We start from the raw sequence: 19,879 nt of genomic DNA, 5'->3' as shown, positions 1-19,879 counted from the left end.
TCGGTAAGAACGGCACGGACGATCCGGGCGCAGTTTACGCGTATGTCAAGGCAAGAACTCGGCCATGACTTGCAGCTAGTCGAGAATACAGCTGTCGAGACATGGTTACCATGGAACACTACTGAGGCTGTGGCTGGCCCCGAAGATTGTGACACTTCACTTCATTGAAAATAACATCAATTGATTGATTATCAGTACCCTAGTACATTGCCTATCCTGAGTGCAGTTATGTACCTACCTAGCTACCTGCCTACAATATCCATGTACTGCGAACAGCGATATCTCTCATTGAGTTGCCGTCTTACCGATCTTCAAGGACGGACTCCCCGCAGAAAGACCCTTAGCGCAGGTAGGTAGGTGCTTGCAGCATTGTATGTACATAGCTTTTTGCAACATCCTTGGAAATCCCTTGATTGGGTGACTTGGACTTGTGTGGCTGTTGTTGCAGTCTAGCTCCATCGCCCGTGACCTCACTTCTACAGACCTACATAACATTTCGCGGGCGCAACACACTTTCTCATCTCTACCATCGTCTTCCCCTTTTTTTCTTTCCATTACAGGCGGTTATCTCACCTTCCTCCCTATATAACAATTGGCCGCAACATTCAGCACATCCCAATCGCATCGACAACAGCTCCATCTTTTGATAATCATGTCTGCTCAAGATTACTACGGCGGCGGCGGCGGCGGCTACCCCCAGCAACCCCAACCTGTATGCTGTCCAGGCGCAATCCCTCAAACTCAGTCGCAGTTGCTAACCGTTCTATTCAACAGTCCTACGGCCCTCCCCAAGGCCAATACGGTCCTCCTCAAGGCCAGTATGGGCCTCCTCAGGGACAATACGGTCCTCCACAAGGACAATACTATGGCCCACCGCAAGGCCAAGCTCCTATGCAATATCAACAAGCACCCCCTCAGCAGAGTGGTGGAAAGGGAGGCGGCGGCGGTTGTCTAGCAGGTTGTCTGGCAGCTCTGTGCTGCTGCTGTGTTGCTGAAGAAGGATGTGAATGCTGGTAAGTTATTGACAAAAGTCATTGGCGTCATCAGTGCTGCTTGCTAGCACTAATTCAGCGTCGCGTGTTGTCCACCTCGAAGTTCTATACACGTTACTAACAGGCCGGTTTTTTTTTATCTTTTTAGCATGGAATGTTGCGATTGTCTCTGCTGAGTGTCCAACACCGATCACCATGGATACGATTTTTACGATACGTTTGATAGGTCCTACTCTAAAAGAGTTAAGACCAAGAAAGAACAAAAACAAACGACTCTTATTTATTGAATTTGAAATACCGTCATGAATACCCTGCCTTTTGGATTCTGTAATATGCTTCGATATGAAAATGGATGGAGTTGAGAGCCCATGGCTGTGACGGACGAATGGTCGATGCTCCATAAGGCTCGGTTGTCGGCTGTGTGTGATTCACTGATGCATGCAAACAAATCACAAACACTGTAAACGCAATCGAGATTTTGATGAAAATCCAATTTATATGGATATAGAACAATGAATCATCTGTTTGAATCTGTACGCGAGCTGATTGCGTCAAGTCGTATCTACTGTTAAGTTTTGTAAGTTGAACCCAATCAATGCGCTCAACTATTGCTATAAAAAAAAGAGTCCCAGATTTACTGGTTAAGCTGGACGTAGTTGGCCGGGAAGAGACCAGTCTGGCCGTTATATTGACCAAACCACCAATCCTCGTCAGGGAACTCAAGGTTGGTGATTGTGGCGTCTTCGGGGAAGCTTAGTTCTACAAGTCATGGTTAGCAATATTTCATGACCCATGTTGGGCATTTGTTCTTACCATTATCTTCCGCAGCCTCATAATCGTAAAGGGCAACGGCCGTGTGACCAGCATCTGCCTGAGCGGCGGCGGGAGCCTGAGGCTCGGGCTGAGGCTCGGGCTCGGGCTCGGCCGCAGGGACAGGGGGAGGAGGTGGTGCCGCAGCGGAAGCCGGTTGCTCGGGCTCGTCGTCTCCGATCAACTCGACGTAGTTGCTAGGGAAGAGACCGCTCTCACCTCGGGAGTTGGTACCCATCCACCAATCCTCATCCACCATCTCAATGTTGGTGACAATGTCGCCCTCGACCAGTTCGATCTCGTTGTCCTCGGCCTTCTCGTAGTCGTATTGAATCACAGCACGGTAACCGCCCTGAGTCTCTTGAGTTGGTTGAGTAGCAGGTGAAGGAGCGCGTTCGGGCTCGGGCTCGGGCTCATGCTGGGGTTCGGGGCTAGGCTCACGATCGAAAGCACCAGCGGCGGCAGCGACTCCAACGCCGGCAGCAGCTCCTACAGCAACACCCGCAGCCGCACCACCAGCGAAGCGGGCGGTCGTGGAAACCTCCTTGTCATCAGCAAGTTCTGACTCCTTGGGCACATCGATTTGGCTAGGGGGGAGTGGAGGAGGAGCACGCTGCTCAGGAGGGGTGCCAACGTCAGGCTCGGGTCCACGGCTGACAGGTACAGCAATGCGAGGGGGTGAAGGAGACCGTCCCCGTTCTGCTGCTGTCTCATAAGCTGAGGGGTCCTCCCGCTCGTCATCTGACTGCTCGTCTTTGGGCATGGGTCGATTGGGCAGACCAGGGAGAGCAAAGCCCCCAGAAGGCCGGGAATCACCAGGAACTGGTGGCGGTGGTGAATCGTCGTCCTGTGCAGGACGGGCTGAAGGAGGAGGAGGAGCTCCAGCACTGATAGGCATAGTGTCCTTGAATCTGTCTCGCAGAGCAGACACCCCCGATGGCGATGCTGGTGTCTCCGCCTGTTCACCCGTGTTCTCTTGACTTATCTGTCCAGGAACACCCCTTCCATAATCTCCAGTCTGAACGGGAGCCCAGCTCTTACCAGCGTATCCACTCTTCCACTCGTTTCCGCTCTTCTGGGGCTGGACGGGAGAAGCACTTTCAGCCGGAGCGGGAGCGTTATTGCTACCGACAGATTCTCCCCTTTCCCTAGCCTTTCGCTCAGCCCAGAGCTGGGCTGGAGTCTTTCCACCTTGGTCCGCAAACGTGCGGCTCGCAGCACCAACAGGGGCAGATTTCTCGGGAGCAGGAGCTCCAAAGCCCAGGCCACCGGGTGCGGGAGCCTTGGTACCTGAAAAGCTTGCGGCAGCTCCAAATTTGTTGGCAACTTTGGGTTTCGGGAGCGATGTCATGCGCTCAGATTGGGACGGCTGCGAGAAGGCAGCCATGCGCTGGGAAACGGCTCGTGGCTCGCCTTCCTCGGGCTCTTCGGAAGCGGCGGGCTTCTTTGCCTGTGCGCGGATTGCCGCAATGTCGACCTTTCCAACAGGCTCGTAAGAACCCTTCACAGGAGTCGGTCTGTCGTCCTTGTCCTTCTGAGCCTGAGCGCGAAGAGCGGCGATATCGACCTTGCCAACGGGTTGGTAACCGCCCTTAACCACATCGCCAGGTGTCTCATCTCGGTTGATAGGGGCACCTCCACTGGTAGTCGCGGTCGGTTGCTTGCTGAGATCGGCAATATTGACCTTTGTGGGCTTGTAAGCGGACTCGACTTTTTCAATCTTAGTCCTTGTGACGGGAGGAGCGTCAGCGCCCCAACCATCTTCGTCCACGTTCTCGTCCTTCTTGGATCGAGCAGCGACAATAGGGTTGGCTCGGCTGGATGTGGTGGGGGTGAAAACAGGCTTTGTCTTGACGGGAGGAGGAGCGCTGGAACGAGGGCCGTCAGAGCTACCGGCCGAGTACTTAGCGCCTGAAGCATCGGCCACCTTTTGCATGATGGAGTCAACTTCAAGATCTCTGTCGGAACGAGCGGTAATCTGAACATGGTATCCGTGGAGGACCTTTGAAACTGCGGCGAGATGGCTGGTGAAGTAGCCCTTGGTTCGTTCGGGAACACCCTCTCCGCACCATGCGATCAATATGCTCTTGGGGAGGCCGCTGTTAGGGTCCTTGACTCTGGCGAAAGCGAATTGGATTCGGCCTTCGCTGAAGTCCTCGATTAGGTCTGCAAGCTCGCCATCTGTTGTACTTGTTAGCATGTGGTCGTTCCAAGAGATACAGTCATGTTTTCCATACCACCTGTGCTTTGGACCTTAAGAATGCTTTCCTTGGCACCGCTGTCTTGGAAGGCACTCATAAGAGGGGCCTGGACTGAGAAGAGTGCCCAATGAGCATAGGTGGGAGAGTCGGAGGATGGCGGGGGACCGTTGACGACGCCATTGTAGCTGCTCTTGATGGACGGGCCGTTTATGGAGAGATTGAGGGACGCCATCTTGAGGGAGCTTTGAGAGATGACAATTCAAAGTCAAGAAAGGAATGGGGAAAGAAGGAGAAGGAGAGACGAAGCTGACGAAGGTCAAGTTTGATGACGGGGGTTGGGGGGTGACGTTGACACCGTTGCTATTGTTGCGGTGGCAGCTCCACAGGATATAAGTTCCGGAGGCGTAGCCGGAGATGGGTTTGGGCCTAAATAACTTGGTATCGCCCAGCGTCACCTAATTTAGGTAAAGGAATTGCTGTACGGTGGGTGGTCTCGCCTCGTCTTTCAGGGTTCAGAAGAAGCAGAAGGTAGGGAATTGGAAGTTGAAAGCAAGCCAGAAGACGGTGGGAAGTTTGGGTACAACAGAGTGGGTTACCTGGAGTGTGTGGCTGATGCCCGCAGGTAGCTTTCGTGTGCACTCAGGCCAGGCACCTTAGTAGTCTAGAAAGCTTGGAGATGCCCAACTTTGGGGCGGTCTAGGATCTAGCTGGTCTATGGTGGATTGAGCGGGGTTGAGCTGTGCTGTTCATGCTGTAGGTATGAGCTGTACTCTATCTCTAGTTAGGTACTGCACTGCGTGTTCCCCTCCCCTCCACATGTCTGATCCAATGCTGGAGTTTAGGAGGTACCTTAGCAGATAATACCTACTAAGGTAGTAGTAGGTAGAATTTCCAATCTGGTTATAGCGATGTGAACTCCCAATGAAAGATTAGATGTCAGCATGACAGATGCGAATTCGCTTATTGAGTCGGATGCATCTATCCAGCCTCCGGCAGCGGAGTACTGCCGTCGCTGTCCATGCCGAGCCGACCGACAGCGAGCGATAGAAAATTAAATGGAAGCCAAACGAAATGACGCAACATTGGCCAATTTTCCATTTGCACCAATTGTTGCCCCTCCCTCTTCTGCCAATATTACAATACCCCGCCAAACTTTGAGAGACGAACTTCGCCCCCCAGTCGCGCGCGGATCTACGCCAATTTCTACCAACCTTAGACTATACCAACCTCAGAACTACTGTTTCTGTCTCTTTTTTCTCCTCTTCTTCCTTATCAGATCGAAACCCTGGCAGCTCGATTCAATAATCACCAGAAATGCCGACCATCACAGAAATCACCAGCATCCCCGAGTGGGAGCAGCTGCTCGGCTCTGTTCCCCCCACGACCCTCGTCGTCGTATCGTTCCACGCTCCTTGGGCTGCGCCATGCGCGCAAATGGCTACCGTCCTGTCGACACTCGCTTCCGAATACCCAGACACTCAGCCTCCTACCACTAAGTGGGTGTCTATCAACGCAGAGGAGTTGAGTGACCTGAGCGAGACCTACGATGTTACTGCCGTTCCCTTCCTCGTTCTTTTGAGGAATGGTCAGGTTGTAGAGACAGTCAGTGGCAGTAGTGCTGTCAAGGTGCGCACGGCGATCGAAACACAGGCAAAGCAGTCGGGCGAAAACGCCGCAGCAAGCGGCCCTAATGGTGTTGGTGCGAACAATGCTGTCGTCGAGGAGGAGCAGGACCCTGAGAGGAAGAAAGAGGAGCTTTTCAAGCGTCTAGGAGACCTTGTCAAGGCCGCACCTGTCATGCTCTTCATGAAGGGCACACCCAGCTCACCTCAGTGTGGTTTCTCTAGGCAGCTGGTTGGTTTGCTACGAGACAACTCAGTCAAGTATGGATTCTTCAACATTCTTGCCGACGACGAGGTCCGACAGGGACTCAAGGAGTTTGCGGATTGGCCAACGTACCCCCAACTTTGGATCGATGGTGAGCTTGTTGGCGGCTTGGATATTGTAAGTTTTGCCTGATGTAAGGCCTTTAACCTCATGCTGACAAATCAACAGGTCAAAGAGGAGATGAGCAACGATGCCGAATTTCTTACCAAGTACAGCGTGAACGCTCCTGCAGCGCCTTGAAACGGAATATATGCATTGCAATGAGATTGATGATGCACGTTTTGTTTGCATGCGTGAATGTGGCCCTGCAGTCGGTTGTTGTTGAATGCCGTACTGCCTAGCTATTAGTAGACTTTGGCCCTTCAAGTAGCGACGTTCAGCGGCGCGACGTCGAGCATCCAATTCTGAGGGCGATGGACCGGAGGACGGTTTATGGGCGTATAACCATGGGAAGATTTGAAGTTCTGGGGAGGGTTGGGTGTTGGCGGACGAGAATTGTTCAAGACCATGGTTATTCGAACGGAGGCGATGGGGTTTGAACATACCCCCTTAAGGAAGTATCGGCTCTCGGCGAGAGATCTGAATTATGGCCCTCAAACCTCATCGAATATATGCGTTTGCGAATAGCAGGTTGCATGGAATAGGTATCAGAGATATTGGAAGACAAAACAAGTAACAAATGCAGAGAAGGCGAGCAATATAGAGTCTACCGCATATCAATCGCACCCTTCTTGCTCACGTCGTTGGTTTCCAATGTGCTGTAGTCTCGCATGTAAGTTAACGCTTGTGCACTCCAGTATTGTCATGAAATCTAAGGACTGGATTGTTGGTAATCTAATGATCGACAAACCAGAGAAGATATAGAGACGAATATTATTGGACAGACAGCTATTCTAGAGCGACCCAATTCATAAAGTAAAAAAGGGTGGAGTGACTGAATATGACAAATATCGGTGATAATCAAGCTTCAGCTCCGAAGTCCGAAATATCCATAGGATGAGCGAGAAAAAGAATGAGTCACAGGCCAACAGGTTAGAGCCGTAGAGGTAGCACCAAAGATTACCTACCTTGCTGAGGATTTTCGGCTCTTGTAGCAGCCCATTGTGGTTCCTTTTTTTAGAGGAACTCGTTGTTTTACGCCCGTTGAATGACGAGACTGCAAATGTCTGACGCCATCAGTTGCTATACCCATTCGAGCACTGAGAATAGAAGCTCTTTGAATAACAAGTCACTTACTGTAGGATATGTAGAGACGAGTTTTGAGCTCTTGGATCTATCCATGTTGGCGAAAGGGAAAGGAGCGAAAAACATAAGTTTCCTCATCTCTCTATACACCAGCCCCACCATGATTAGCAGGTATATCGTCTAATCCCAATGCATGTTGGTGAGGAGTACGCAAACCTTGAACCAACTGCGGTGCCTAATTATTGCAACAGGTACTTAGGTAGGGGCATCAGTGCTCTAGGTAGCTCCCCTGATCCTGTCTACGGGTTAATAAGGCTGATGCTGACATTCAGACCATAAATTCAGACTTGGGTTCGTTCAGTAGTTGCTACCTAGCTAGCCCATTTTCTTTCACCTTTTGACTCAAAGATCTTCTTTTTCTCTATAATAGAATTAAGGCATTCGGAGACCCCGAACTCCTCTGCATTACTGCACTACACCTTTATTGTCAACACTTTGGCTTCTCCAGTTCCTGTGGTTGGGAATCGCCATCCTTCCCTCGTCATCTGCTCTCTGCTGACTGAGCTTACGGCCATTACCTACCTATGGACTGAAGAACCCTGACCCCAAAACAACCCGCCATTTTGCCTTACTATAGCCTCTCGCTTCTCTCTGTATTTTTCGCCTCTCGCTCTTCCCCCCAATTGAGAGACCGGCGCTTTTTTCGCTACCCGCAGTCGCAGTCGCATACAGCGATTCCCGTCTCGCTCAGCGTCGACAAAAAAAGAAAGAGCTGACAGCACCACAACTTTGGAGTTCCCTTAGCCCCCAAACTCTACACGGATTGTCGCCGTCCTATCTAGGCTATCACTGTCTTGTACTGTACTGCACTGAGGAAGAAGGCTGTTCCATACCGTGCTATTTCATCCTGCGTGTATCTACCTACTCTTTGCCTTACTCTGTAGCTCTAAGGCGGCGCGGACGTGTCGGACTTGACTTGACCGACGCCACCTCCAGGTCCCTACCATAGGAGCTTAATTGGTGCGAAACGGCTCCAGTTGCATTGGACTGGACTTTCTGTTCAGCCATCAACATTGGCCCATCCCAGTGTTTGACTGAATCTTGGAGCCGCAAGTCCCGGTCCGGTCTGTTCTGGTCAGACGACGACAGTCTTCTCTGACCGGGTTGCCGTAGTTGCGGCAGTGTTCTGTTATCCAGCCATTCATAATAGCCTAGTCTCTCTCGTGCAATCAACCGCTTGAGCCTCGATATATTGGTGCTGGTGCTCCCTCGACCTGAACAAGTCTTGCCTCAGATCTCTTGTTTCTCACACACGAGACCAGATCCCCCACCTCATCTATCGAGATATATCGTCTCGTTTCCCCTTGTCCAGAATGACCCCAACACCCCCTTCGACCAACTCATCTCAAGGAGGCCGCTCTCCCGAGGAGCAGTTTCGCGTTGTGAGGAAGAGGAACCGTGTCCCTCTTAGCTGTTATCCTTGTAGGACACGCAAGTACGTTCATCTCGATCCTACGATACCTACGTATGCTGGTATTCTCTACTAACCGTGTTGGCAGATTGTGAGCTAAACAAGCCTCCCACGAGATTCTTATCACTAACACACAGTAGAAAATGTGACAGAAGCCATCCTTGCAGCAACTGTACGAAGCGTGAGGGCATGAACACAAGCTCATGCTCTTACGCTACACCAGTCTCTCGCAAGAAGAATCAAAGTCAAGGAGACTCAAGTCCTGATGACATGCAGAATCGTATTGACCGTTTAGAAGGCCTAGTTTTATCCCTCATGCACGGAGGTGCTAACATAGATGCTGCGTCCGCCGCAGCTGCTGGAGCGGCAACGCGTTCCGCCACGGACAGCGGATCTTCCGCAAAGGTCGAGAGAGAAGATGAAAATGCAATGACGTATGACGAGGAGGAGAACAGCGACGAGGAGGACGGGCTGGCCACTTCTTTGGGTTTCCTCAAGGTCGATACAGACAAGGGGAAATCATTATACGTTGGCCAGGAGCATTGGCACACCATCCTTGCCGACATCTCCGAAGTAAAAAATTACTTTACTTCCCATAAAAAGGAGTTGGAGTCGAGTTACGAGCGAGTCAAGTCATCCAAGCCCCAGGCTGCGCGAGAAGGACCTACGCTGCTACTAGGGGCCACGCCAGCCTCTGAAATCGAAATACGAGCAGAACTCCCACCCAAATCAGCTGTCCTAACGCTCTGCAGTCGGTATTTTAACTCTATGGATAACGCCGTTAACATCATCCACGGACCAACCTTCCAACAGCAGTTGAAAGATCACTGGCAAGATCCTAACAAGACGCCCATCATGTGGCTTGGCATGCTTTACTCAGTTCTTTGCCTAGCAATGTTGAGTTATCACAAGGTAGGCGATGAACCTCCTGAGTGGCGAGGCCGAACTCTGGAACTGGCAAACGAATATCGGTTGCGAACAGTACAGTGTCTCGTCAAATCAGATTATACAAAGCCCAACGAGTATACAGTTGAGACCATGATTCTCTATGTATTCGGGGAGTATTCGTCCAGATGGGATGCCGACTTGGGTCTCTGGTTGATTGTCTCCTTGATTGTTCGAATCGCCTTTCGAATGGGCTATCATAGAGACGCCAAGTGGTTCCCGACAATTACACCATTTCAAGCTGTAGGTTTTCTCCACTTAGGCACGCAGATACAATAGGATGATTTGCTCACTGACCATTGTAGGAAATGAGACGGCGAACGTGGGCTCTTGTGAGAATGTCCGATGTCATCTTCTCCCACCAAGTGTCTTTACCCAGCATGATCTATGAGAATGATTGCGATACTCAACTACCCAACAACATCTTTGACGACGAGTTTTATCCCGACATCAAGGAATTGCCGCCTTCCCGACCATCCACAGTAGCCACTCCAATCGCGTATATGATTGCCAAGTCGAGACTGTGTAACGAGCTTGGGAATATCCTCCAATCGACGGGTCAAGTGGGCAAGCATGTGCCTTACGACGAGGTTATCCGTTTTGATGCCAAACTGCGTCAAATCATGCAAGAGTTGCCTCCACACTTAAAGTTGACAACGCTGGAAGGGTCTCATGACCCAGTGACATTAATCATCGCCAGGTTCAATGTCGATATCCTCTACCAAAAGATTCTCTGTCTATTACACCGTAAGTATCTTCCTAGGGCAAGGCAAAGCCCGAGATACGCGCACTCTCGAAGGGCCGCAATCGAGGCGTCGTTGACAGCCCTTGACCACCTCGCGGTTCTGCACCGGGAGTCGCAGTCTAATGGAAGGTTGCGGTCAGTGGGTTGGTTCGTCAAATCCATTGCTACCAAGGACTTCACTCTGCCTGCCATGCTGGTTATTCTTGATCTACACTTTGACAACATAGCCGCGCAGTCCTCGGTTCGTCAAGACGATGAGGGCGCTGCAATGTGGAACGACGACCAACGATCAAAGATGATTGGTAGTCTGGAAACCGCGAGAAAGATTTGGAACACGCTCGCCGACACGTCTATGGAAGCGTTCAAGGCAGCCAAAGTTATCGATATTATGCTGGACAAAATCAAAGATCCTACCTCGAGCAACGAAGATGTGCCAGGCGTGCCATCTCCAATGCCCGGCTTGATGCTAGGTCTTGGAGCTGACATATCGCCGCCTATGGCTCCCGGTTTTGTTTCACCCAACAGCCTCCCAGAGTTCAACGCGACAGCCAACCCCTTCTCGACGCCTAATCCAGCGGCATTTATGGGTATGGATTTCGGCATGCCTGGTCCCGAAGGTATAGACTTTCAGACAGATGGCTTCGCAGGGGCTGGCCCAGCTTCTCCTTTCTCATCCATGTTTGGCAATCTGGGGGCCAGCAATAATGCTGGGATGGACATGGCCGCCAACTTTGACTGGGTAAGCTGTCCTCTTTGTACAACTAGAGGGATGTTCTAACGTTAAGATAGAATGCCTTCGAGAATTACACGCAAATGGCCAACTGGGGAGCAGATCAAAGTTTCCAGATATATGGCTCTGGGGGGGACCAATCGTCGCCTGAACAGACCTCGTCAATGGGTGGGCGTAGCGGGAGCAATTCACAAGGACAGGGAATGGGAGGAGGAGGAGGAGGAGGAGGAGGAGGAGGAGGAGGAGGAGGAACAAACGGAGTAGATGCCAATATGCAATGATGATCAAGAGAGGGACCAATCCTGTAAGATAAGGAGGTGTCAGCACCTTGTAGTACAATACGATAAGTGGGACAAATGCTAAACGCAGGACTAAGAAGCTCTACTCTATTTCGAAATATTGGACACGAAACTCTGTATTGTTTGTCTCCAATAAAGTGATATTTGCATTCTTACCTACACAACTAGTACTAAGTCCGGAGCCTGACGTGATGCCGATACAAGGTGGACCCGTCCCGAAAGCGTTATCGATAACCCACCCGACTTTTTAGTTACCTCTAGTCTAGATAATAATGACCCATTCATTCATTCAATTATTCTTGTCATCGGACGAGTTACCTTCTTCATTCACCTGGTCTTTAAAACATCAGACCACATCGCGAATACATTTCGCGATTCCTGATATACGAACAAGCTCCGGTTTGTATATACAAGAGGAAAAGATATACGAGCATTTGATTCATTGCTGCTTTTTGTTGCACTGCAACGCAGGATTTCTACGTTGCCCCGTACTCCCTACGCGCAGACAAGTGTTTACTCTCCTATATCCCAGGCTTGATGTTTATCAAGTCATATTTCTTGCGTCTCCAAGTCTTCCCTTATCATACGTCCTGCCGCTTTTCTGTAGCGCATTTGGTGAAGAATGACTTTCATCAAAGATCAAGGGGCAGGACCCCCTGGCTTAACACAGACTCAAGCAGCATCGACAACCAGTATTTCACAAAAGGACGACGTGCAGATGACCGATGAACCCGATTATGAGCCCTCAGAAGCATCTAGCTATGATCCTGCAGCGGCTTTACTCGACAACATCTCCCAACCTTCAAAGAAACGGCGCCAGTCGCCGGATTCTACGGATGCTCAGCAACCCAAGAAAGTGAGGCTTGGGGGAGCTGGAGCTGATCCTGCTGTTTCCAAAGAGTCCCACGAGCTGGCGGTGAACCGAGCCAAGCAGCTTCCAGGAGAGATATGGCAGCATATCTTCACTCTTGTACCGCCCAAGGACCTGGGTCGTTTGTTGATTGTCAACAAACTTTTTCATGTTTTTCTTAGCCCTTCTGTTGCTGGTTCTACCCAGCGATCCAGTGATATGCCATCAACCCTTCCGCCCCTGAAGCCAGATGCCGTATGGCAAGCTTCAAGGAGGCTTTTCTGGCCCCGCATGCCTGCTCCTCTAAAAGGGAAGTCCGAGCTACAAATGTGGCGTCTTGTCTGCTCTACATCTTGTCAGTTGTGCGGTACCAAGGGTCAGAAGAACCCCCGATCTTTAAAGAACGAAGCATGGCGTAGTGGTCCTGGCCCAACTGATGTTTGTCCCATTTTTCCTTTTTCTATCTTCACTTGCGGCAATTGTCTGAAGAAGAATGGGGCCAGAGTAGGTGTTATGATTCTCTTCGGTCAGGTGTTTATCTGACGTGTGGTACAGGAAATTGATCTATTACTTTCTCCAACTTTCCCTTCCTTTCTTCTTCCTGCTCTTCCTCCTATTCTGGTGGACACAGATATGCATGTCATACCTTCCCGTGCCATGCAGATGGGAACACTCCCTCCTGACACCCAGGTGACTAAATTATTCTGGGCAGATCATGTTGAGCAAGTCAAGGCAGAGTTCACAAGCGTCAAGGCACTGGGTTCTGCTACCGCTGAAGAGTGGATAAAGGGTTTGGAAATTCGCGGGAAGCAGGTTTTGGTGGACGCCTCTCGCTGGGAGAAGTGGGTTGGCGCCGGTGGAATTGCTCATCTACGAGTAGAACATGTTGCAGCCAAGACTAATATCTCAGCCCCTACTACATCTTTCCCTGCCACTTCTCTTCCTGATAAGCCTTTGTTAAGTGCCACCCAGAAGACCGACAAGCAACAATCGCAAACATCCAACAAGACCGAGCGGCATGCTTCTTTGTTACCACTGGAAGCAAATGTCCAAATACCACAGGCTCCAGCGCAACAAAAGCGAACCAAAGAAGAGGCCGCTCGGCTCAAGGCCCAAAGGCGAGCTGATATCGAACGTCGGGCCATGCTTCTTGACCCTCCACTGACTGCAGATGTCCTAGCCCATATTCCATCCTTTCAGGCAGCTCTCCAGCTCATCACACCACTCGATGATGGTGCTTGGGAACTATTAAAACCCCGCCTTCTTGCCCAGAGAGAAAAAGCTGAGCAGTGGGTAAAACAGACTAGCACAAACACCCCGGTCCCTCATGGGGGACCCGGCAAGAAGGAAATCGAGAAGAAACCTGCTAGGGAACCAAGGGATGTTACCGATGAGGAATGGGATGAAACACAAGGTCCTGTTCGAGCTCGCATATCAGAATATGCGGACGAGATCATCAAGAGTTGGAACAATGGTGCTAAGATCAAGAAGAAGATTTGCCCTCAATTTGCTGCAGACACCTTGCTCCATGTTCGGAAACGATTTTACGCCGAGGTTGCAAAAGATAGGGCCGCATTAGTCGCTGCTGGGAAAAGGCCAATCGATGAGCCTCCAGAAGGGCCTTGGACTCAAAGATTAACTTTGGAAAATATGAAGTGGGTTTTTGACGTCAAGGTCAAGCCTCATACCGAGCCGCTGCGTAAGGAGTTGTTTCTTTGCAATGGCTGCCCTGGCGGGACCGGAATGCTCAAGTTCTTCGGGTTCGAAGGCGTACTTCAACACTATGCAGCAAAGCATACGACTGCTCTTAGTCTGGGCAATGTCGTAGTGCATTGGAGAGCAGAATGGCCAGAGGTGCCACCCTTCTGTCCTGACCCTCGAATGAAGGAAAAGGCCTACTATGAGAAAGGTCCGTCCAACTCTCAGCAGTCTAAAGACGTTCCGCTTCGACAAGCCTACCCGGACTTCCAATCGGGTCCTCCAATGGGATATCTACCTCCTGTCTATGGTTCAGAAGCACCACCTATGTCACCTTATCATGCTGAACCTCAAATGGCGATGCCCTCCGTGACTCCATACGGTCAAGCCGGAGCCCATGCGTACGGTGGGCCATACGTAGGTCAGCCTTACAATGACACTGCGGCATATGGCTCAAATCCTCCGCGGTTCCCTCTGGGAATGCCCCACGGCTCCCATAACTATCCGAACGACTACGCTATGCCTGTGCCTCCAGTCTCTGGTCACATCGATTATGAGCCATATCCTAGTCGCAACGACATCAACGGTGTCACATCCACCAGCATGCCTCAGCAAACCCAACCTGATACCATTACCAGATCTACTCATTCTGCATGGTCTACGGTCGGCCAAAACAAAAAGATACCTCCCCCAGTCAGGGCCCTTTCGGTGATCCACTATGCTGCCAAAACTTTCAGAGATACGCATCATGAGCCATTGTCATTGGGTATGTTCATCGATGCCATAGCGAAAAGTAGAAAGCTGCGCACATTTCGATCGCTTAACGGAGTCGCATGTAGAGCATGCGACAGTGACGTCTTTCATCTGCCCAAACTGGCCAGCCATTTCAAGGCAGTACACGAAGACCTGCCCATAAGTCAAGGGCTAGCGTCAATGAACTGGCTAACAGACATGATTAAACTGCCAGAAGAAGAGCGCTTGGCTGGGTTAGCGGGTATGCTGCGTGAGGACATGGGTGCATACTCTTTGGTGGAAGAGGCTATCCCCTGGGTATTTGAACAGGCTTTTATGGACAAGTACGGTTCAAGGCCTTCGCAGACAAGGTCCAAGAATATTCTTCCTGCTCAAGCTGCTGCTTTTGTTACAGACGATCCACCTCCGGAGCAGCGTTTACGGAACGCTGTTGCGCAGGTAGACAACACGCAACAGCCTGACCATCTCCTTTCCTCAACTCAACTCCAGTCAGCAATATCACCACTATTCACTGCGTCTTTGCCTGCTCGATCACAAGTTGAGTCTGGGCAAGATATAGCGCCTCTTCGTCCAGCTAGTGAAGTTTACGGTCGTAAGACGCACCAAGCTTCAGCAGTCAAGCCCAGACCTGCTGGTCCCGCAAAAATTGATATTTCCAGAACAGATGACTACCCCATGTCAGAGTTTGAACAATTACGCGAGTCAGCGAAGGAAAGAGGAAACCGTGGTGCCAGAGGCAAGATTGAACACGAGCTCGCGGTTCATCGTCCTTCCCATCGTGCAAAACCTCGACATTGGCGTGACGAACTGCCATCTGATCACCGAGATGCACGAGAGCAACGTTATTCGGGCACAGAGCCGGTCGAGCATCGCGACAGGAGCGCCTCAGTAGGAAACCGGCCACATGAAAACCATCCTCCAGACAGTGCGAGGGCTAATGCAGCACTCGGTTACGTCGAGGTTGAAGAACTTCCACCTGTCCAAAAGCATCAAGCAGAGGAGGAGGAAGAGGAAGTTGTGTATGTGGATGAGTCTGGGCGCGAGATTGGTCGAGGCCGCAGAGCTCGAAACACTCTTCCCCGAGAACCTAGATACAGTGTTCCTGACGAGCGAGGGTTTGGTGGCTATGATCACCCTTCATCATGGTATGGTGATCGCCTCCGCTATCAGGAGAGCAGTCCCCGGTCACGATACGCACAGCCAGGATATTACTATCGACCAGAGCCACCTACTGCCCCTCACCGAGCTTACTATGACCATCGCGACACCCGCCCTCTTACGGAGTACCCTGCAGAGGCATACGAGCTTGTCGAGGTTCGTCACCCCAACGGGGATTACTTTGTCAGACGTCCTGTCCGACGGGATGATAGACCTTATTATGCCTCTGAGACTCAGCCGCCTCAGAGAGAGCAAAGCGTTTATCCCACACAGCGATATGTCGAGGGTCCTCCAGGTTATAGGGTTGGTTCTCAAGGAAACGGTCCCATCCCTCCATCAGCATCGAGGCCCGCATACGATGATTATGATCCGCGATATCCTTCATCTATTGCCAGAGAACCACCAGTCTATCGTGGAAATCAGTGATAGTACTATCACTCAATTCTGATGCTTTACCGCATTTCGACAAAGAGAGGACACAGAAGAATGTTTAAATGTATACTAGTCTAGTAAAATCTGGTGAAAGGGAGTTGTAGGTACACAGAGATTTCTGACTATACTAGATCAATCCATGCACTTAATGTTTTTAATAAGTATTACGAAGTAGTACATAGTACACATTCTGCTAGACGAGCCGAGTTTGATTTACTTTTTTTACATACATCCATCAATACATACGTACAAGCCCTCCTCTTGTGTTCCTTCTTCTCGTGAGAGCCATCCATCATCAGAAACAAAGCTGAGTGTGGCCGCAATTCCAATGCCGGCTGGTGATGTACAAGATGAGAGAAAAATGATGAAATAAGAAGAACAAAAGTACAACGCTCTTTTCTTTCTTCTCTCTTTGATCTTTCTTTTCTCTCTCCCCTTCTTCTGCCTATTTGCTAAGCAGTCAAAAGTGATTCAAGAGCCCAAAGCCCTTTGCCAAAAATGTTCGACATTGGCCGGTCTCTCCAAGTTATGTTTCGCCGTTAAATCTATCCATCCATCCATGTATGAGTCACTGTTGTCGATTGGTCTTCCTTTTCTTCATTATTGTCGAGTTCAACTCGGCACGGTCACGTAATGATGTGACCTGTACCATAAACCAAGAGAAAATCATTGCTGGCTTTACAGCACCTCGCCAATAATCTTGGCAGCCTCTCGGTAGGTCTGGAGCAGCCTCTCACACTTCTCGCGCTCTTTCTTGACACCGTCGTCCTCATAGAGTAGCTCCTCAAACAGAGTTTCCTTGTAGAGTTCGCTGACAAGGCGGTTCTGGACGACATCCTTGCAGTGGTTGACGAGAAGATGCATGACAGCCTTGGGGACCTGGTCGGCAATGGACTCGCGAACAATGTTGAAGTAAGAAGAGATAAGAGCTCGGATGAGTTCTGTCTCCATAGCCTCGCGCTCTGTCATGGCCGGCTCCGCGGATTCACCCTGGTGGTGGGGGTTAGTTTGGTGTGAAAAGAGGAGACCAGGCACCTGTAGATCCTCGGAACTTACCATTTGGGAGGCCAAGCCGTAGTTCTTCCCTGTCCTATCGTACATGTCGTCCTCGGGAGCCATTGTCGTTGCTGTAGATGGCCGGCCAAATTCTCTCTCGCGGCGTATAATGGGGAAACTGGTTTCCGAGTTCTGGCTAATATGTCGTCCATTGGGGAGTGCGCCAGGGCTAGGGAGAGGACCGCCAATGGTCTGGCCATCCTTGCCGAAGAAGTAGTTAAGGAAAGAATCTCGAGCGCCGCCGAGTCCCTGTTGGTTAAGTCGAGCAGGTGAGGCTGATCGAAGACCATTGAGGTGTGTTGCATTCATATGGGCAGCAAGGCTTGAGGTTCCATTCTCGCGAACTGAGGCAGCAGGAGATATGCTGCGGTGAGGCTGCTTTGTAGGCCTGGTCCTTCCCGATTTCGTCTTCTCGGGCTTCTCGGAGGGTCCGTTGACACCGTCCTCGCCTTCTGGGCCATCACCCTCGACCTCAAGCTCCTGGAGGCGCCTCTTCTCCCGACGCTCACGCTCCTCTTGGATCAGCCTTTTCCGTTCTCGTTCCTGCTTAGCACTAACTACATTGCTCATGGCGGCGGCAGCGCCCAGGAAGTTAGGGTGGTTAGTATTGATGTAGGCGCGCTGAATAGAGATGAGTGATTCGACATATGATGAAGCAGGGCCAAGTCGTTCTCGGAGTAAATCTGACACTGTCTCGATAAGCTTAGCCTGGAGTCTGGGATATCGTGAAAGCTCAGTTGAGCCACAGGTGTGGCAAATCTTGATCAGCTCCTCATACACAAGCTCAACACAACGTTGGCTGGGAATTTCAAGAAGCTTGATCTGAGGCTTAACCAGAAGGTCGAAAGCCATCTCAGGGACAAAAAGACTAGGTCGAGGACCAGTCGAGTTTCGGATCGCCGTCCGGATGTCGAGGGCGGACAGATTGGAGGTAGGGTCGATCGTGTCAAGAGAGCTACCAAAGACGGAGTTGAAGATATAGTAGATACGAGCGCCGCCACAGAGCTCTTTTGTGGATATCTCGGTCGAGGTACCATCGATGGAAGAAATGAAGGAGTTTGCGAAGCGTGTCATTTGCTGGAGGATGAGAGAGCCACGATGCTCCTTTCCACTGAAATGCATGTCGCCATAGCTGGCCAACTCCTGCTGCGTCTGGCCCATGAGGGTGTTGAGCCGAGCCTTGATGTCGGGCAAACGCTCACGGATGTGGCCCATGAGAGTGGTGTTAAGGGTCTTGGCCAGGTAGTGAGTGCCACATCGGGTAGAAATGTTGCGATAGGCAGGGTGGTGCTTGAAGAAGTCTGTCTCGGCCTGGAGAGCATCCTCCATGGGTTTGTTACCTTGGATATCCTGCTGCGATCGGTTGACCACACCGATGAAACCAAGCTTTAGAGGGTAAACCCGACCAGAGAGAATATCTAGAGCATTGGTGCCGTGGTCCATAAGATCAACCTTGGTCAGAACACCAATGGTCCTTCGGCCAAGAGGGTCGACATGACGGGCGAGCTTGAGGGCTTCAGAGTTGACGATATCAACGTTGGCGGGAGAGACCGCGAGGACGATGCTGTTAGGCTTGGCGATGTATTCGGAGATGAGGTTTCGGGTCTGCTTCTCAATATCGGTAGGTTGATCGCCAATAGGGACCTGAGGTAAACCACGATCAGTATGAATTATTAGAAACAAGCCAAGAGGCCATCAAGATCGCCAACACAAGGATTCTCACTTTAGTTAGACCAGGAAGATCCACTAGGGTCAAGTTGAGGACGTGGGGAGAATAGATCTTGAGGTTGATGGGTTGTCGGTTAATACCCTTGTTGTTACCGGCAACCCGGGATGTCTCATTCTCAATCTCACGCTTGACGTCGCCAAAATCGTTGAATCTCCGGTTGGGGATATGGTGGAACTCTGCCCACTCAGAACGGCGAGCAGCGCCAGGGGATCGATAAGGATCGGCTGAAGGGTCGGGGGCATTTTCATCGTCGGTAACGTTAATGAGCTGGAGAATCAAAGGACGACGAGTGCAGATACCGGCTCCGCGCGGTAAAAAGTCTCGACCGACGATGTTTTCGAGGACGGAAGATTTGCCCGCGGACTGGGAACCGACGACAACCTAAATATGCGGTCAGTCATGGCCAGAACGATCAATTCGTCTAGCAAGAAGAAGAAGAAAGCATACAATCTGAGGGAGATCCAAAGAGTCACTGCCGATGGTGTTAAACACCAAATCCTGCAGCTTGTTGACCGTGGTGAGCAGATCCTCGCCGAGAGCAGCCATGGTGGTTGGGAGGCCGAATTTGTGACAGGCGGTCGAAGCGAGCGAGATAGGGAGATGCCAAAAACAACAGAATAGAACAAATGATTAAGAATCAAGATCTGTTCAGGAGTCCGTCACGAAACCCAGGACAAGGACGAGGAGACGGAGGAAGTCTTGAATAATGCGCGCGTCGTCGCTAAAATTCAAAAATCCGACGTCAATTCCGACAGTTCATGCGGTTCGGTCTGGGACTGGGACTGGTTCAGGCTCGGGTTGGTCTGAGGTGGCTTTACTTTGCTTTTGCGCGGGCGGGCAGGGGAGACACTAACTAACAGACAGCCGGTGCTGCAGAACCCATGGTTTTACAACATTCACGTGTATGTGCATAATGACCCCCCCAAGCGTTTTTTTTT

At 50.9% G+C, this 19,879-nt stretch overlaps 6 protein-coding genes across 6 annotated transcripts; 4 read left to right on the top strand and 2 right to left on the bottom strand.

The window, feature by feature from the left end:
* Positions 1-652: 652 nt before the first annotated feature.
* EDB82DRAFT_471950 (uncharacterized protein) lies at positions 653-1,017 on the top strand (the record flags this gene model as incomplete). The annotated part of the gene is made up of 2 exons (XM_025729616.2): positions 653-712; positions 775-1,017. The coding sequence occupies 2 exons, from the start codon at positions 653-655 to the stop codon at positions 1,015-1,017; spliced, it is 303 nt and encodes a 100-aa protein (XP_025588823.2).
* Positions 1,018-1,626: 609 nt separating this feature from the next.
* EDB82DRAFT_423770 (uncharacterized protein) lies at positions 1,627-4,235 on the bottom strand (the record flags this gene model as incomplete). Its single annotated transcript, XM_025729617.1, has 3 exons — positions 1,627-1,751; positions 1,806-3,983; positions 4,040-4,235. 3 exons carry the CDS (start codon positions 4,233-4,235, stop codon positions 1,627-1,629), a joined length of 2,499 nt encoding a protein of 832 aa, XP_025588824.1.
* Positions 4,236-5,317: 1,082 nt separating this feature from the next.
* On the top strand, positions 5,318-6,130 carry EDB82DRAFT_521214 (thioredoxin-like protein; the record flags this gene model as incomplete). Its single annotated transcript, XM_025729618.1, has 2 exons — positions 5,318-6,007; positions 6,059-6,130. The coding sequence occupies 2 exons, from the start codon at positions 5,318-5,320 to the stop codon at positions 6,128-6,130; spliced, it is 762 nt and encodes a 253-aa protein (XP_025588825.1).
* A 2,318-nt stretch (positions 6,131-8,448) lies between these two features.
* EDB82DRAFT_551683 (fungal-specific transcription factor domain-containing protein) lies at positions 8,449-11,505 on the top strand (the record flags this gene model as incomplete). The annotated part of the gene is made up of 4 exons (XM_025729619.2): positions 8,449-8,570; positions 8,687-9,734; positions 9,797-10,975; positions 11,026-11,505. The coding sequence occupies 4 exons, from the start codon at positions 8,449-8,451 to the stop codon at positions 11,245-11,247; spliced, it is 2,571 nt and encodes an 856-aa protein (XP_025588826.2). The 3' UTR covers positions 11,248-11,505.
* Positions 11,506-11,565: 60 nt separating this feature from the next.
* Positions 11,566-16,329, top strand: EDB82DRAFT_489385 (uncharacterized protein). The gene is made up of 2 exons (XM_025729620.2): positions 11,566-12,619; positions 12,671-16,329. The coding sequence occupies exons 1-2, from the start codon at positions 11,888-11,890 to the stop codon at positions 16,148-16,150; spliced, it is 4,212 nt and encodes a 1,403-aa protein (XP_025588827.2). The 5' UTR covers positions 11,566-11,887; the 3' UTR covers positions 16,151-16,329.
* A 505-nt stretch (positions 16,330-16,834) lies between these two features.
* EDB82DRAFT_521211 (Dynamin central region-domain-containing protein) lies at positions 16,835-19,487 on the bottom strand (the record flags this gene model as incomplete). The annotated part of the gene is made up of 4 exons (XM_065609075.1): positions 16,835-17,146; positions 17,213-18,856; positions 18,936-19,322; positions 19,389-19,487. The coding sequence occupies 4 exons, from the start codon at positions 19,485-19,487 to the stop codon at positions 16,835-16,837; spliced, it is 2,442 nt and encodes an 813-aa protein (XP_065465748.1).
* Between the last annotated feature and the right edge of the window lie 392 nt (positions 19,488-19,879).

Source organism: Fusarium venenatum (genome assembly GCF_020744135.1).
Source record: "Fusarium venenatum strain MPI-CAGE-CH-0201 chromosome Unknown EDB82scaffold_1, whole genome shotgun sequence".
Lineage (NCBI taxonomy): Eukaryota > Fungi > Ascomycota > Sordariomycetes > Hypocreales > Nectriaceae > Fusarium > Fusarium venenatum.
This window is presented reverse-complemented; position numbering and strand designations above follow the sequence as displayed.

Excerpts from the sequence above, each read along its gene's own strand:
- EDB82DRAFT_489385 (XM_025729620.2), top strand. The coding sequence starts at position 11,888 with ATGACTTTCATCAAAGATCAAGGGGCAGGACCCCCTGGCTTAACACAG. Across the intron at positions 12,620-12,670 it reads TGAAGAAGAATGGGGCCAGA|GAAATTGATCTATTACTTTC; the intron begins GTAGGTGTTATG and ends CGTGTGGTACAG.